At 40.2% G+C, this 17,140-nt stretch overlaps 1 protein-coding gene across 2 annotated transcripts in view; it reads right to left on the bottom strand.

The window, feature by feature from the left end:
- LOC138181531 (glutamate receptor ionotropic, kainate 2) overlaps positions 1-17,140 on the bottom strand; it is a 152,286-nt gene that overhangs the window by 69,888 nt on the left and 65,258 nt on the right. For both annotated transcript variants that reach the window (XM_069116379.1, XM_069116378.1), the window contains exon 3: positions 3,559-3,720. In XM_069116379.1, coding sequence (XP_068972480.1) covers positions 3,559-3,720 — 162 coding nt within the window. The remainder of the gene's footprint in view (positions 1-3,558; positions 3,721-17,140) is intronic.

Genomic DNA, 17,140 nt, shown 5'->3' with positions numbered 1-17,140 from the left:
TCTCAGAAATTCATCGAGTGCCGTTTCCAAGCTGATTTCCCTCCCTCGCGAATTCAATTTTCGCCATGTTCGCCGGCTTTGTCTTCTCTTTCAGTGGTTCGTGCAGACACGGCTAGTTTCCGGCATGGACGATAATTTTTCTGCCCACATACACGAGCTTCTGAATGATGAATTTCGAAAAAAGGAATCGATAGAACGAGTACCATTTTTTCTTTTTTTGTATTTTTACATCAGGCTTGTTTTGTATTTTAAATCGGGTTGGGATCGTAAAAGGGGTCGAAACTACGACCAGAATTTGACGTATAACGGTGAATAAATCTGATCTGAATTTGTCGCGCGATTGACATAGCTCTGGTCAGGCGGAACGTCGACGCCGCGCCGGTCAATTCGTGAAATCATACTTTTCCTGATCGCATACGAGCATCGGAAGTTAATTGCGAGAAAAATGAAAAGAATGAAAGATGGAAACTGATACGTTTATAGAATTGTAAGACTTGGAAACGCGAATTTTGGGTAACTGAACTTAAAAATTAGGTAATTAGGAAAGTAGAAAGTTAGTAGATTAGAAAGCTAGAAAATTGGAAAGGTAGACAATTATACAATTAGGAAATTAGAAAGTTAAAGTTCTGAATTTGAAAATAAGGAAATTTGAGAATTTAAATAATAGGTGACGTACAGAGGAATTTATCGTGTTTTATGAATATTGTCGCGATATTTTCTCTGCTTTATACTATTCTGCGTCGTAAGATTTCACTGTACGCTTGTACTTTCCATGTGTTTCACTTTGAACAAAACTCCACATCAGAGCACAAATCTGACTTGCGATTTCACAAAATCTCACGAGCGAGTTGCCCCATTCATTCACGGAGAGCGACTCTCAAAATTCCTATCCAAACAAAACGTCGCATTGTCAACACCTGGATCCCGTTCTTCATAAATCTACATCAGCAAATCGGGACATTAGCTTTCATGGGGATTTAAGCCAGTCGGTAGACGACGTTAAGCCCGCGTCGCGAAGGACTTGACAAGACGAAGAGGAAAAAAGTGCGTACCGAGTCGTGGTCCCGTGGCGTCGGGGATTTATTACGAGAAGAAGAGATGCAAACGGAGATGCTAAGGGACTGAGGAAAACGGAGAACGATGGTGTGGCCCTGGGTATCCAGCCAGACTACTGAAAATGGAAAATCTTTTCAGACGAGGCTGGAATACCTTTAAACGAGGAAGCTAACGTGGGTACGAGATGTCAGACTGCAAGGGCTCGTCGCCAGCATATTTATGACGTGAGTGGAATCGTCCTGGTAAAATTGAGATCCTGGAAAGGGTGTCGGCAACCACACGCGGTTGATTGTAAGTAAATGCGGTCTACCAAGTCGTTCCAACGAGTGTATTTTAAGCCGATCCTATTCCATGGACAAGGGTAGATTCTGGGGTTAATTTACTCGGGATTAATGTAGGTAGAGGGTGGGAGAATCGCTGTAGCGGAATTATGATGTGATTGTTTTCAGAGCGCTGTTTGTTTTACGAGTTAACGTTAATTAGGATGCGCCTGCTGTTTGGATTTAGTTCGAAGGAACATTCAAGGAGAAATGTTTCAATCATTTATAAATTAGACTGATTAACTCAATTTTTGAAAATTTCTGAATTTTAGTAGCAAGATGGACGATCGAGATCAGTTTGCTATCAATATGGCTGCTTTGTATTTCGGTTCTTTAATTTCTAACGTTAAGTAGCTACTATGAAAAATCGTGTTGCAAGAGATTACATCCACACTTCGTATTTTAATAAAAGTAATCTGGGTATTATATAGCATTAATGACCACGACCATTCGAGACAATAACGGTATTTTACGTATTTCCACTGTATCTTACAAACCGAGCGATGGGATTTCTTGAACAGAAGAGCATCCTTTCGAAAATACGACTCTCCCCATTGTCCGGCTGTGAAATACGCTCGCATGAAAAGGACGCGATGCGATGGGAAATGAAGTGTCTTTGAGTCTCAATAATCCGAGCTGCGTACTCGACGAAATAGATATTCGGAGCGCATAGAACTTTGTTGCAAATTTATCGATGTCCGTGCAGATTTACGGTTTGCAATTTACGCTCGCCGGCCACCTACGATCGGCCAGCAAGAAACATTGTTATGGTTTCGCGACGGCTCACCCCGACTTGCCTACGGAATTATTTTGCATAAATTTCATCTTATGACTTCGCGCTCACCCCCTCCCTCTATCCTCTCTGTTTTCGTGTTCTGCTCGCTGAAATCAAATCACTGAAATATCGACTTCCAGTTATTGTCGAAAACGAATTAGTCTGTAGCGCGTACATCTGTTTTCTTGTTTACAATTATCCATAATTATTATTCGTAATGACAATAATAATGATAATAAATTGATCAATTCCACTTTCCATGAAATTCTCAATTTCACGAACTAGGCGGATAATTATTAATTAATATCTTTAAAGAAAAATCACATAGTCTCATCTTTTCTGTAAACAATCGAATTTGTTTTTTTTTACAAAGATAATCATAAATTTTAGAAAAAACTATTCGCAATTATCTCTTCTTTTTGCATTTCAACGTATTAAATTAATTACTATTGCAGTAATTAAAGATCGGAAAACAAATTTTGAAATATTTTGGTTTGCCAGAAAAAATATATTAGAAATTAAACTTGGAACAACATTGTTCTACGACGTGAAGTTGGTTGGTAACGCAAGTTTCTACAGAGAAATCTATTCGAAGATTCGAAGGGTCGGCTTGTCCGTATGGGTGGGATTAAGTTAAGAATAGCCACAGATTTCCACAGTCACAGTTACATTTGGTGTTCTACTTCCGCTCTTTACGGTTAATGCGACGAAGTTAATTCTACCATTTCGAAGATCCATGATTTTTCTTTGTGGCGGCAGTGCGCGCTGAATAATCCGTTTGAAAACGAGGATCTCCATCATTTCTGATCAAAAAAGTCGCTCTAAAATTCACACGGTCCACGGGATCGTATGGAAATAAATACGAGCTGTATCTGGCTTACGGCGTCTGCCGATCGATATTATTGTCTCGAGAATGGGGAACGACTATCTCTTTTCCGACTCTACGTTCCAACTTTCACCATGCACGCCGCGGAATACCGATTTCTCGACGAGTGTGAAAAGTTACGAGGCCGATGGAACCGAAGATGGTATCGACGATAGAAATCAGCTTGAAATAGTAGATAGAACGGAAATTTCACAAACGTTCGTCTGACTGTCACACCTTGAACCTTCTGTAGTTTATTAAGCTCTGAAATAGTAAGAGTCGTGCACTCGAGTGCGTCTCCTATTTATCAGATACGAAATCCGTGCCTTATCAGCGCTGTAACGTTTCAGTGTCGAGATGTTTGCCCTAGACGTTTCTAGGTGTTAAATACGTTCCGCTGCGACCGAAACGAGAACTGGTGCAGTGTCAGTGTTAGGATGATGGAGAATGTAGAAGATAAATGCGTAGATTTCTGGTATAATTTTGTGAAGAATGTGAAGGGGAATACGATGGAAATAGTGAGAACGATGCTGCAGATTTACCTTTCTTCGACGTTCGGAAAGAATCGTCCTTAGGAACGTATTGAATGTCGTAGACCAACGTCGTGTTCGCTAACAGAGTTTTGTCCTTGTTGATCTTGTAGATGGCATATTTGAACGCCAGCTCCGAAGGACTGTCCTTTTGATCTTCCGTAAAGATCGCACCTGTAACATTAAGAAAAGTCGAACCATCAATAACTGAGATGCTGGGATTCTTCGAAAACTTGGAAAATAATTTTTTTTGTATAAGTTGTTTGTAGTAATACTTTGTGGTGAAATTACCAGCGGTCTAAATAATAACTTTAGATACTTTGACGAAAGCATATACGTACGCTTCGTCGTTAATCGATCATTTTGTATCCAGCTTAATGAGTTGTTTATAGTAGAGTCATGGAGAATCAATCTTTAATTAAATTCCAGTGATCGAATATGGCAGAGTCACGTAAGAAATTATCGCTGGCAAGAAAATGTTTCGATGTTAGCAACACGTTTAACTCGAAACAGCGTCTCTCTGTTCCGTATATTTCTCCAGCAACCTTTTAATTACATTATATCAATTAGACCCCTGACAAGTTGAACGGACGCAATTACAGACGATCGATTACACCTTCGTAAGAGCGAAACGTTTATAATCGCGTTTGCCCGCGAGCTAACGTCTACTGAAAGCAACGATTGAAAATAAATGTGCGCTTCATTGCTTTACAATTACTTAATTGAGTCGTATAATCCGCGAAACTTTGGGGAGGAACAACAAAAGTTTCTTTTACAAAGAAAGTGAAACATTTCCAATACCGACGACGTACATTTCGCGAGAGGGAAGCCATTAAATTAAAACCACGGAAAATGGCTGCAGGAACTTTGGACGAAGAATTAATCAATGGATTATTCGGAAAGCTGTCGTATCTCTTGAATCCTAAGAATTCCGACAAAGAGCCATGTTGATATTTAATAGATTGCTTTACGTATCGCGTTGTACGAGCATTACAAGCGCCCAAAGTCGTTAACATCGTTTCTGCAATTCTGATATGACTATCATTGATATGATCTTTGTGACTCCTCAGAATCTTCAAATGACTTTGATTGTCAATTTCATTTCGCGATCTCTACGATCCCTTGCGACATTCGAATGACCTTAAGTGTCAGTTTCATGGTCTCAATGACTCCGCGTGACCCTTATTTCGTCCACTATCATTAGTTTTTAAGATGTTAAGTGAAAAAATAACGATTAGGAGCTGTGATCGATATCGAGCCTGGCAGAGTAATCCAGGATATAATTTGATCAGATGGGGGATTTCAAACGAGGCGAAGATATAAACGAGATTCTGTAGCCAAGCGTCATTTTTCTGGTCATAATATTATACGTGCCCGAAACTTTCAACTTTCACAACTTTGGTGATCAATTTTATTTGCCGAGGTTCGTTATATCAATCCTTGCATGCTTCCACACGGATAAAAGATGTAGTTTCGTTCTTCGTCCTTCGTTCTATTTCTTATTTTTATATTTTTTCTGCTTTTTTATTTCATTTTTAAAACTTTACGTGTAGCGTGCGTTAAGGAATTTATTAAGAATGATCCATTTTCGAGCAGTCTGCCAGTCAGACTACTTTAATTCTCTTCTATTTTACTTTGTTACCTTATTTCATCGTTCCATCAATTTTGTACCTTCGGTGAGTCTCGCTCACGTTCCGTATTTCTCTTTCGTTTCAAATAACTAAAGGCACGAAGGACAATTCCTTTGTTAACCGCCCTTAAGCTGAAAGGGCTTGTAGGTATTAATTTACACGGTGAAATTGTAGGCTGAAATGTAATCGACGGTAGACGAATTTATCTACGTCAGTGGCGAAAGTTTCCCTAGCAGAGAACTTCTTTCAAACCAATCGATCTCCATCGCTCTTCCGAAACGACATCAACGATAATTGACCAAGTTGAATTAATTGTTTCTAAACGATCCTTAGACAAGAGTACACCCTCGCCTGTCTAATTATCGCTAGCTGAAAAGATTAATTCGCTTTTCTAGTTTTCAAACTGACGATCCTTCCATCGCGTCGGTGCTTAAAGCATCGCGATTCTAATAAAAATTTATGATATGCATGGAGGATGAATACAGAGTGTCGCATATTCTCGGAAATTTATTTCACAATCTACGAAAGTTCCATCGCCTAATTAAGCTTTCAAAAATATAGCGTCCTCTGAATTATTCATATTTCTTTCATATTGGTTTCGATATAAAAATTACAGTAAATTTATTTTGCGATATTAAAATTTTCTCATAGAAGAAGGATAAAAGGATAGTGGTAGTCTAATCGGATAATGTAAAAAGTTCACGCTGTGGGATTTTTGAAGGAGTTTGTCGGTTTTCATAAAGTTGTTGCTAACGATCGCAACAGCCATTAGGATGATCCATTGTCTCAAAGTACTGTGTATATTTTCCTCCTACGTTCCGCTGGTTGTCGTTCAAAGTTACGTTAAGGAATGCTAGCGGAGACTAGAGGGAAACGTCGAGAAGCCTGGATTCAGTATATTCGGATTCCGATGACTCGATAAACATCCCATAGATAGAAACTCATGCACTTTCCTGTTTGCACGTGCCGTGCAATCTGTGTGCTCTGTATTCTTCGCTTGAAGTCCTGTTCACATTTTACGCACACAAAATTTTCCTAATTTTTTACTATGAGCTACGAGAAACCGATAGTATTCCACTGCAATCTCGATCACGATTATTTTTCCTTTTATACCTATTGGTATAATTTATACATTTATAATTTCATTTCAATTTATAAATTTATATATTTATTATATTTATTTTTAATAGTCAGGAGAATAATTTTAGGAATCTTGTAGCAGTTGTAATCAAATGGAAAAATGGCTGTGATATAAGTAAAAATTCATAAGAGGCGATACGGCTTGATCAGCAAAGTTGCGCTTAGGGGAATCGACGGCTGATCAGTGCGGTCTCTTTCCACTTGCTCGGTGTGAACTTCGCCTCAGCCGCGCTCTCAAGGGGAACGTTGAAGAAGTCGTGTTCGTCGAAGGATTGCATTCGTGTGCTTTCTAAATCGTTCTAGCGGTGTACGCAGTAAGACGTTTCCTTGGAGAACTCTTATTGAAATTGAGTACGTCATCGAATCGACGCCACGGATAGAAATCAACGTTACTGTTTGAAACTTTTTCACCTTGTCGAACGGAGGAAAATATTTCCTTTTCATTTATAAAAAAAAAAAAACGTAATCTTTCGTAAATATAACATTAAGAAAAATTATGATAGACAGGAAGTATGCTTATGTCAAACAATAAGGAAACGCAAAATGCGCCTAAGCTTCCGTTTACCGACTTACAACAGCGTCGATAGTGTTTCAGCTGAACAGGATTCGAGCAAACAAGTTTCTCTGCTTGTCTTGCCAAGAATTCCGTGACTCTAAATTCGGAATATCCACTGATTGTCCCAGGAAGTCGAGGAATTATGTCCATAAGGCAGGATTGTACGTTTTTGCCACCAAATGCAGATGAACTCCAGAAAACGTATAAATCAAGATGTTGGCTTTGTTACGAGATTTTAGGAGGGATTTACACGAATGATAATTTTAACAGAATAGTTATACAGTTCAAGTTGCTCTAAACTACGTTCACAAAATTCCCAACGTCAACGTGGCAATATCTGACGGATTATCGGATTTGTATTGGAACGAGTGCTTCCGTGCACAACACTAGCGCTCCAGACGTACTTGCGTATGAACCCCTCGATTGTAGATAGATAGTGATATCGGAATATAAATATTTCGTGTCGGAATTCCAAAGTGTTTCCTTCCCGTATTGTGTTCGTCCATCGAATAGGCTGGTATTATATTGGCTAACCCGCGATATATGGAACTGATACATTGAGTAACCGCGTTTGTTTGCGCGTCCACGGCCATTTAAATGCGATCCGCGCTCGACCGGACGATTTTGCTCATAATATTTCACTCGGAGCGACATGGCCAACAAATAGGGAAAGAGACGTAGAACAAAAAAAAAAGAAGATAGGGGATATGAAATGAAACCAGTCGTAATTCCCGTATGCGGGTCACTCTTTGTTGAAACGGATTATCAATTCGAATATACGGTAGATACTAATAACAATAGTTTACGTGCATGTATAATTTCAATTTTGATTGCTGTCGAATGTTTTGATGAATAATTTATAGAGATAAAACAAAGACGCGTTGATAACAATGATGGTATTAAATACGTTTATCTTTGCGTTATTATCGACACCTATACTTTTCAAAAAGCAGAATATATTAGTACACATAAAAGTTCCGGCTTTTTTATGGAGACTCCAAAGGCTTTTGAGGTTTTCGCCACAGAGGCGACGCGGTGTAATGTCGTCCAGGGAGAATTTAATTGATGAAATTGCTCTTTCAGAGAATCATAAAGGCCTCTGTTTCAGAAAGTTCGTCAAGATGTCACGGCAGGTGAGAGGAACACGGTAGCCGGTACTTTTTAATTAACCGTAAGCGAACTGACGCTTTTTACTCTGTTTCGCCACGCTGCTTTCTAACGAGTGTGAATAATTAATGAGTTCTTTTGCACGACGCGTTCTCATTCCATGCAAATACAAATTACTCGACGCACGTGTGGTTAACGAAGATTGAACTTCCAAACGTTGCCTAGAGTTATCTATTCCCTCACGCACTTCCTTTACAAAAAAAAAAAAAAAAAAAGAGAGAAAAGAAATTACAATGAAGAGTAGTTTAAATTTTACCAACGAAAGCATAACAGCCCGCCCTGTCTCGCTACAATATTAATGAAGCTTGAAAATTTTTTATATGACATATACCTATGCATAAAATATTTTTGTGATAAGAGTACAAGCACTTTTACGAGCTGCTGTATTTGTAATCTCGAAGGAATAAAGAAGAATCATGGCGTTTACGGTCGACGAAAATCGTGCCAAGCAACGTATTTCTGTGGTGGAAATTCTCAAAGACGTCTAAGGGAATGGCGTAAAGGGAAAGATCGAGAGAAAGAACAGTTTGAGTCAAAAACTTTGATGGGCCTAACGGCTGAGAAACAATGCGTTTCTAGTGGGCTTAACAAGCTTCATAATTATTCGACAAAGCCTCAGCTCGGACGTTTTAAAAATACAAGCCTGTCGTTCTATTTTGAATATGGGTTAAAAATTTGAAAGTCTTGGGGAAAAAGTCATTCACTGGGAGCTTTTATGAGACAACGGCGGAAAAGCAGCCATTGTGCGTTTATCCACAGTTAGGAGGCCTAAGGGTGAAGTTCGATCGTGGAATTCGGTTCTCGCGTTTATCCGTCGTTTCCCGAGAAAATCTCCGATCGAAGTCCGTTCTTCCATCGAGCTTCTTTCTCTTTCTACGGCCATGTAAAATGTATAAGCATTTTCAGCCGATCCATTGAATTTTTCATTGAACATGTTCTCAGAATATCCTTCTAGCCGCGAGCTTCGACTGCGGATGGAAAACGGCTCGTTGAGGCGTAAAGAAGAAGAAAAGAGCAGCAGAAGGAGCGAAGGAAGAGGTAAAAAAGGACGGAGAAGAAATTTCTTCGCGATAATAAAGCTCCTTATTCCTCGTATTATTCAAATTTTCCAGCCCCCCGATCGAAAACTGTGATTTCTCGATAGTATCTTTGGCTTAGAGACAACCGGCCCTCGAACATGTTCGATAGAGAAAATCCTTTATCTCACGCTGAAGAATAAGTCTGGAAATCCTGAACGCGTTAGATTCATAAATGCCTCGCGAGATTCCATTGAATTTCCTATGAAAAAGCGTTCAGCTGTGGGCGATCTCGTTTGGAACAAGAATATCGTCTCGAGGGGAAAGCAGTGAAGAGAGGGAGAGCATAAAGGAAGAAACGAAGAAGTCCGTCTTAATTGTTGTCTGCCAGACAAACCTCTGGTGTGATCGTGACTCTGATGATCATTAGCACCGTGAGAATTTTTCGCGTGACGAAAGCTGCGCTCGTGCTCTTGTTCCCGCGCGAAAATCGCCAGAAGAATGCATGCAGACGCGTCGCCTACAAAAACATTCCAAGGGAATGCCCCGAAGGGACAAAGGGATGCTCCATTTATGTAGATATCTTGACGTTTAGAAACTGATCGCTCTGTGTACGGGAAAGGAAGCCTAAATTGCTTTCGGCGTGAAATATTTCTGGACGCTTGACGTAATTGAATTTTGTTCCTCGTGGCATCCAAAAATTCGCAAATTTTATGGCCAGGAAATACGCTGAGACTTCATCTACTTGTACGTCGTAATTTATTAATATGTAAATTATGTGGTTGCAGCAAAGGATCCTTTTTTTGATCGTCTGATTTTCCAAACGTGCAGTGTGCACAATACAATGACAATGCGTCGTTGTGTTATATAGGAAGACACGTATTCGTTAATTACTCCTTTTATTTTAACGTAAAAAATGACGCGTAGATCTGAACAGAAAGGAAAGACTAACTCCAGTGAAAACTACGCGAATGAAGAGAGTAAACGAAGGCAACGAGCACGTCTACGCAACGAAGAAAATAACTGTCTCATCGTAGGGGCATTTGATCGATCCAGAGGCACGAAAACGGGCACGTTCTATAGGTGGTTCGGTGAAACCGATCGATTTGTCGCATCTTGACCGAGTTTCCGGTGAGAACCACTCAGCCCTGTCCTCCGCGCCGCTCGTAATCTGCCGGAACGACAACTTAAGCATCGAAAATCGAGTTGGATGCGTCGATGGAAGTAATTCTCCGACGAGTTGGTGGTCGACCGCTGGAATTATTGTAGCCGGGATGCAATGCCCAAGGGAAATACCGTTGGTGGCTTCTGGAGGGATCAGTGGCGTAGCCTCATGTAGATGTGAATACGTGAACAGTTTCGTGGGATCATCAACAGCCGCGCTATTATTCCACGGATTAATAATTTATTAGTTTGTGGCGTCGCACGAGATGACGGCAGTTGTGCGAGAGATCGGAGGATATTTACGCGTAGACAGTTCTGACGCATCGCGATTGAACGGTCAACAGGGGAACGTAACCCAATATTGTACTCGATTAGCGATCGATTGCGATCTTTGTCCAGTTAACATTCAACGATCCCCTTGAGAATATCTTTTGTAGATTGTTCAAACATTTTATTTGCAGTCGAGTTGAGCAATTAATGTAACAGTTGGATGCGCGAGCGATGATACATGTTGGATACGAATGGAACGAGCATTCTTATCACAGTTTTAGGTGAAAGTAAAGGGAAAAATCTGGTAGGTTCGAGCGTAACCGAAATGTTATCATCATGATCCGTTGATAAACTATCGTGGGAGGGGATAATTAGCCGAAAGATGAGGTACACCGTCGGCATAATCGTAACCAGCGAGAATCGTAATTACGCGGCTCACCGCGATACCATAGTAACAAGTTGCGAGATTTGCACGAGGAACTTCTTATCGTCGCGCCCTTCCCGCTGTTTAGCGAACTTGGTCGCTTCTTCTAACCAGAAAGTCGGGCCAGGACAATTTAATAGCTCATTAGCAACGCCAAGCCGCAAATTTGTCCGAGATAATATCTTTTAACCAGACGGCTTTGATAATGTATTCCAAATTTTCAAAGAGCGTACAATATTTGTCGTGTACGTAGAAAGTTTATGTGTATTATATCGCAATATTGCACTCTCTTTTATCAACTTCAACGGCCAACGCTCCACATGATAAAGGCAATAAAAAGTTAAAGAGAGAATTCACGCGAAAATTTCAAAGAAGCACGATTTAATAAAGTAGCAGCGAGCAAGTTTTGCATGTCAAAAGTCCGAAAGTGTCTCGAGAGCCAGTAACGAACCATGGCAGAGGCTTTGAATGAAACAAACGAGCGATTCCAAGCCGAGGAACAAACGATACGAATGATATTTCCGAAGAAAAAGTTTCGCGAGGCGCGCGCCACCGACATAATCAAGAGCGGTGAAGTTTCTCGACGCGAACTCGCCACTGAAGAAACGAACCTGCTGAAAGAGAAGAAGTCCGTATAACGGACAATGATAAGTCAGACTCGTAATTAGCGGACTTGCTCTCGAGTTCCACGCCAGTCCTGAGGAAACGGCTAGCTGTTTAAGCTTCTTTCTCCCCTTCTTCGTCCTCTTCTTCTTCCTCTTCTTCATGTACTTGATGGACAGCTAGAAACGCCAATTGGGCTCTCAAAATCTTGTACCAGATTTTTCCATTTATCTATAGACTCGGTAACTATCAACAAGACCAAGAATTTATGAAAAATTACGAAGAATTAATTTTCCGAAACATTACTCGATATTAAAATTAAATGATTTATGCATGGTAAAGTAAATATTGAATATTTTCGTAAATAAATTGCAATGAATTCTTGTTGGTATATTATTATGGCACTTCTCGTTTGGACAAGGGACTCGTCCAATTAAACGAGTTAAAGCCCTAGGGAGGTGGATGACGAATTGCAGCAGACAAGCTGACACATCATTTGGTTCGGCGCGGCTCAGCACCGAAGGTAACTTTGTCTTTGACAAATTAGACTGAATACACCTTCGACAAACTTGACCATTGCGGCTAGGCGGTTAGAGTTCGCGCGAACTTGTCAACTTCAATCTTGTCAAATTCGCTAGACCCTCGATATCGATGAAGCCCAGTCAATGCTCGCCACGTCACCGAACTTCCCTAGCCTTTGACTCATCTTTGAGGTAAACGTTCTAGAAATTGTATTGACGATGAAGCCTACTTTCGTTCCATTTATGTATTTAAAGTTATTTATCCATATTTGTCTTCGTTTTCTACAGTCTTTTTAATCGAATATACGTACCAACAATGTGAAAAGAGTTTACAGCACTCTTCCACGAAAACACACAAAGCTTAGCGTCAACGTCGGTCCGGGTGTTAATTGGAACTAAAATATTTTCCTTCTCGTTGAAGCAGCTTCTCGAACCGTTTCCTTCGATTCGTTCCGACGTCGATGAATTAACGTGGCGTTTTTCTTCCGACTGTCTTGTTTGACAACGCACGAAAGAAGGTGTCCCGAAAGTAAAAGACAAATCTTTCCAAGTATCATCGAACAGACAATTTCGCTAATTGGAACATCGACTCATCGTCGTGTTTAATTGTAGAGCCTCGCTTTTATTTCCAGCCGTGGTTTCCCCCGTCTGTTGCTTAAATATCCTTCACGAATCTTTTGATCATCTTACTAATTTAATCTTATCCTGACTTGGTCACCAAAATAATTCGCAAGAAATTGGCTTTTTTCTTCAAACAAACTACTATTGTTTCTCCGAGTGCGAGCTGGCTTCGCGGAACGATTTCATCGAGGAAGCCGTATTCAAGGAAAAGACTGAAATCTTTCACGATTTAATCGTAGCAAATAGAAATGGAAACAAAGAGGATCGACAGTGGATGAAATCAGTGAAGGAATTTTCAACGAGAGAAGAACGAGCAATTATTCGCGGAAAAAGTTATGCGCTGAAATATGCCAAAAGTTCCACGTCCATCCGTGGATTAATGCATGGCGAAATAATCCATCGACATAAATCATCCAAGTTTCACAAGCCGCAGCGTCCTTATGGAAATACGGCGGCTACGTTAATTCCGCTTATTCGTTAATATCGTGGAATTTTGCGCACCATGCTACGATACATCGATCAAAGGGATACTTACACCCGGAACGAACCAGGGCGATCCTTCTCTTCATTACCCTCCGCTCGGCTCGTTAATCAACAATATAACGTGTCGGTTGAGTAAAAAACACCTCGTTGTGCCAGAGAAAATTCTAGCATACCATGAAGTTTCTTGTTTCGCGGTCGAACGACGTAGAATCAGATAGCGTTTCGTTTATTTCTGGTTTCAATTAGCAACCTGATATGCTGCTGTATTTTGTTAATTAAATATGAAATGATATAAAGGGGAATATACTTGATAATTATTTCGAATTACGGTGGCTCTGTGTAGATACTGGCACTCGTGTTTCGTTTGACTTTTTAAAACAGTCGTCTCCTTCATCTATTGTTCGTACGATACTAGTTATTGACTTTGCATCGGTCAATATGTCATCCGATATGAAATTGATATGTAAAATTGCATAAAATACAAGTCAATCAACCATAAGGGGAGGAATTGTTTGCTTTATTATTGTACACGATGTTATGAAAAAGTTTCTTTCTTTCATTTCGATACAGAATCAATTGATACCATTTTTCCTAATTGACGCGCATAATCAATACAAAATTGATACGATATGAGAAGGACTGTTTTTAGAAGATTTTTGTTAAATTAGATATTTTGTATTTCTGTCAGTGAGCATTACGAATTAACAAAATGTTGATTTATATTTTTACATATTGCATGTCGAGGTCCTTAAATAACAATGTCTAAGAAAAATATTCGTTTTGGAGCAGTCGCGTCGGAAACGGTGGAACGTTTCCGTTCGAAGCTTTTGTAGGAACGTACGATGATGAATACTACCAGTTAGCGGTATTGGTATTGGTGTCGAACTCAGGGAACAATTCCACGTGCACGTGGACTTGCATATCGGTCCGGAAACTGCGAACCACCGCAATATTGGATGCAGCAGTTACGCGAAAAGCCGGTCAGCGGGATCGAGATTTATTCGTAAAATTGAGAATTTGCTCGAACGCGACCGGTTAGTAGCTTATATTTCAACGGTGTTCAGACTTCACGGCAACGAGAGCTTCTTTTTTCCTCTTTTTTCGTCACTCCCATCCGCCAGTTCGCGTTTCCGTGCTCGTTTCGCTCGAGCCGGAAGCGGCTGACAGTTGAACGTTTCCAGTCATGAGACTTGGTTGAATTTTTCTTCCAACATGTAGTTTTTCGATGTGAAACGTTGAAACGGCGGAGCAGAAAATTTATCGTTAAATTTTTTAACGAAATTATTTCATTCTCATAATGTACAATCCGCTATGCAGACGTTTCTAATTATTAAATGGATAGAAAAATACTTTCACTAGATTTCTATTTATATATTTATGCCATTATTTTCTGGATTTCTCTAAATCAAAGTTACACGAAGCGCATCTTAGATATTGCAGACACGCGAAGGTATTTTAATAACAAAAATGAAAAATTCTATAGAGACAGAATGAATAAATTGTTAGATAGTAACAGTGGATCTTATATCGAAGATTAACTAATAGAGGAAAGTTAAGAAAGCTGATTCTTTAAAAGAAAAAGCCAGCAGAATTCTCCCATCAACGCAATGTAATGTCATTCAAGATATATAATTTGTCCAATCAAAAGTTGGCCAATAATGTGTATTGTTCTTGTTCCAATTTGAATTTAAATTTGAAACGATAATCCGAGTTTGTTCGCGTTTCTAAAGAAGTTTCTCGCGACAAAAGCTTTCCTGTACGACTGTATTCGTCGGTATCGAGAAAGCCTCGAGCTTTCTCAACGGTTTCCCGGAGCTGAACCGAAAAGCAATTACGTGGGCGGTTTATACGATACGATGTGCCCGCCCTGGCTGCGGAACGGACGTTGTCATACAGACTCATTCTGTTCTATGCTATTCTGTCTGTAATGTTGCTTTCAGAATGCCATTTTATGATACCGTGTACCACCTACTGTTCTCCTTGATCCGTTTCTACTTCTGTTTACTCTCGCTTAGATCTTATCTTCTCTTCCCTTTCTACTTATTTATTGCCATCCCATTCTAAACGATCATTATGTTTCTATTTTCTTGGATCAGGAACTATACAGAATCGAAGAAAGAAATGTTCTAGAAAGTGTAATTACCATAATAGATACTCTTGAATGGTTTATCGATAAGGTTGAATAAATATTTAGAAAGAATATCATTGTTATCGGTTCGATCGAGCAAAAATTCACTTCGAAATTTATAATACGCGCTATAATAGACGATCGGTAAAATATGTTGGCGAATAAAGCGCATAATTTCAGCCCGTAATTAATTGTCTGAATAGAGAAGAGAAGAGAAGGGAAATGATCAAAGCCTATTGAATATGCCTGTCCATATAATTCCTCCTTAATTGACCCAGAACCAACAACGGAACCAGGATAATCGGTCTAATCGATTGAACAGTGATTAAAAAGATCGTATCACGATATTTCTGCTTTATTATATTTGTAGAAAAATTGGTTAGCAACAACGCTTAATATCTCGATCGTTCGCATTGCGTAAGAAGACTCTTGAACGATTTATTCGCGATATCATCGCGTCGGCAGCCTTTCTTTCAGGGCCGCGAACGAGAAGAAAAAGGCAGTGGGTCCCTGAGGGCGCACCTTAAACGCTGCAGCATCGGGAAACACGATAAACTACGCTTGCGGAGTGTTGCACGCGAGAACGCGCACTTACGCCTCAAAGAGGCTCGATATAGCCGAGGAAATAAGATAAAATCGCGCGCAAAGGCGTGTACGAGGCGCACGAACCGACGCTTTATCGGGCTTCACCCCGTTCTGCTGCTTCTTTGGAATTCATACCTTCAGCCAGAGGGCTTTTTACCCTTCCTTCCGCGTCCGCTACGCTGCCAAACTCGAATATCCGTTTCCTACGCACCCGCCTCTCCGCCTGTCTTTCCGACTGTAACGGTGAAATTTATTGGCCCTCTGCCACTTCCGAGGTATATTTATTATTTATTATTTATTAAATGGATAAATACGTAGACAAGGATTACAAATGTGTCAAAGTCACTGAAAAATGGGCAGACCGCAAGAAAAAGCCAATCAGCCCTGCAGACTTATGGACATAAATCAACGTACAATAGCCCAGGCAATAGACAGCTGGACATAAAAATGTGTGTAGCTCCGAGTGTTTTCTGTTGACTTAAATGTTTTCGAATCTGTCGCGGAGATTGCAATGATAAGGCGATCAAGTAATAAGACAATACTCCAATCGAGGAGAGATTAGAGTAGGATAAAGAATTCTCAAGGCGTTGATATTTTCGAAAGATGTTCTGCTAATAAAATGAGGAGGGCTGAACATGATGCTCTATCGTTGATTTATATTTATATAAAAAAGTAGTGCAATAAAAGTTGTACCTCGGAGTGTTCATTATCGATTCGATACGCGCCTGCACAATAGCGTTCAATGACCGTTACTAAAGTGCGGTGATTTGTAACGTCAAAAACTGAGCGCGAAGGGATATTTCGTTTCCCAGAGAGGTGAACAGAAATTGAATAAGTGGTGTCAGGAAATAGTGAAAAGACACGATTACCAGCTGAATATGTTGAAGCACGCAACAACATTTTACGAACGTCGCTACAATCCATTTACGCGAGGTGAAGGCATGTACAACTGGCTACGAGTTCTACTTTTAAAGCACCCCGACCTGGGTTCTCCTCTTCTTTTACGGCCCTCCCTATAAAGGCAAAGAAGTTCTAGCTTCGACCGTCTCGTCGACGCGACGCTAGGGTATTAAGGCAAGAAAAACCGCGACCGTTGAGGTGTGCCATTATTCTTAACGCTTTGCGATTCAGTCGGCTTCTTGCTAACTTTTCCTTCAGCTTCGAATCTTTACAGTTCTCTCACGAAATTCACCGGTCCGCGTTCTTGACACGGCTAAGAAAAGACTTCGCAGTACCTCGAAGCTAGGCACGTTCAATGAAAGATGACAAGATCGCGCGAGTGGGG

This window comes from Bombus flavifrons, chromosome 7 (assembly GCF_040668555.2).
Source record: "Bombus flavifrons isolate JBK064 chromosome 7, iyBomFlav1_principal, whole genome shotgun sequence".
Classification (NCBI taxonomy): domain Eukaryota; kingdom Metazoa; phylum Arthropoda; class Insecta; order Hymenoptera; family Apidae; genus Bombus; species Bombus flavifrons.
This window is presented reverse-complemented; position numbering and strand designations above follow the sequence as displayed.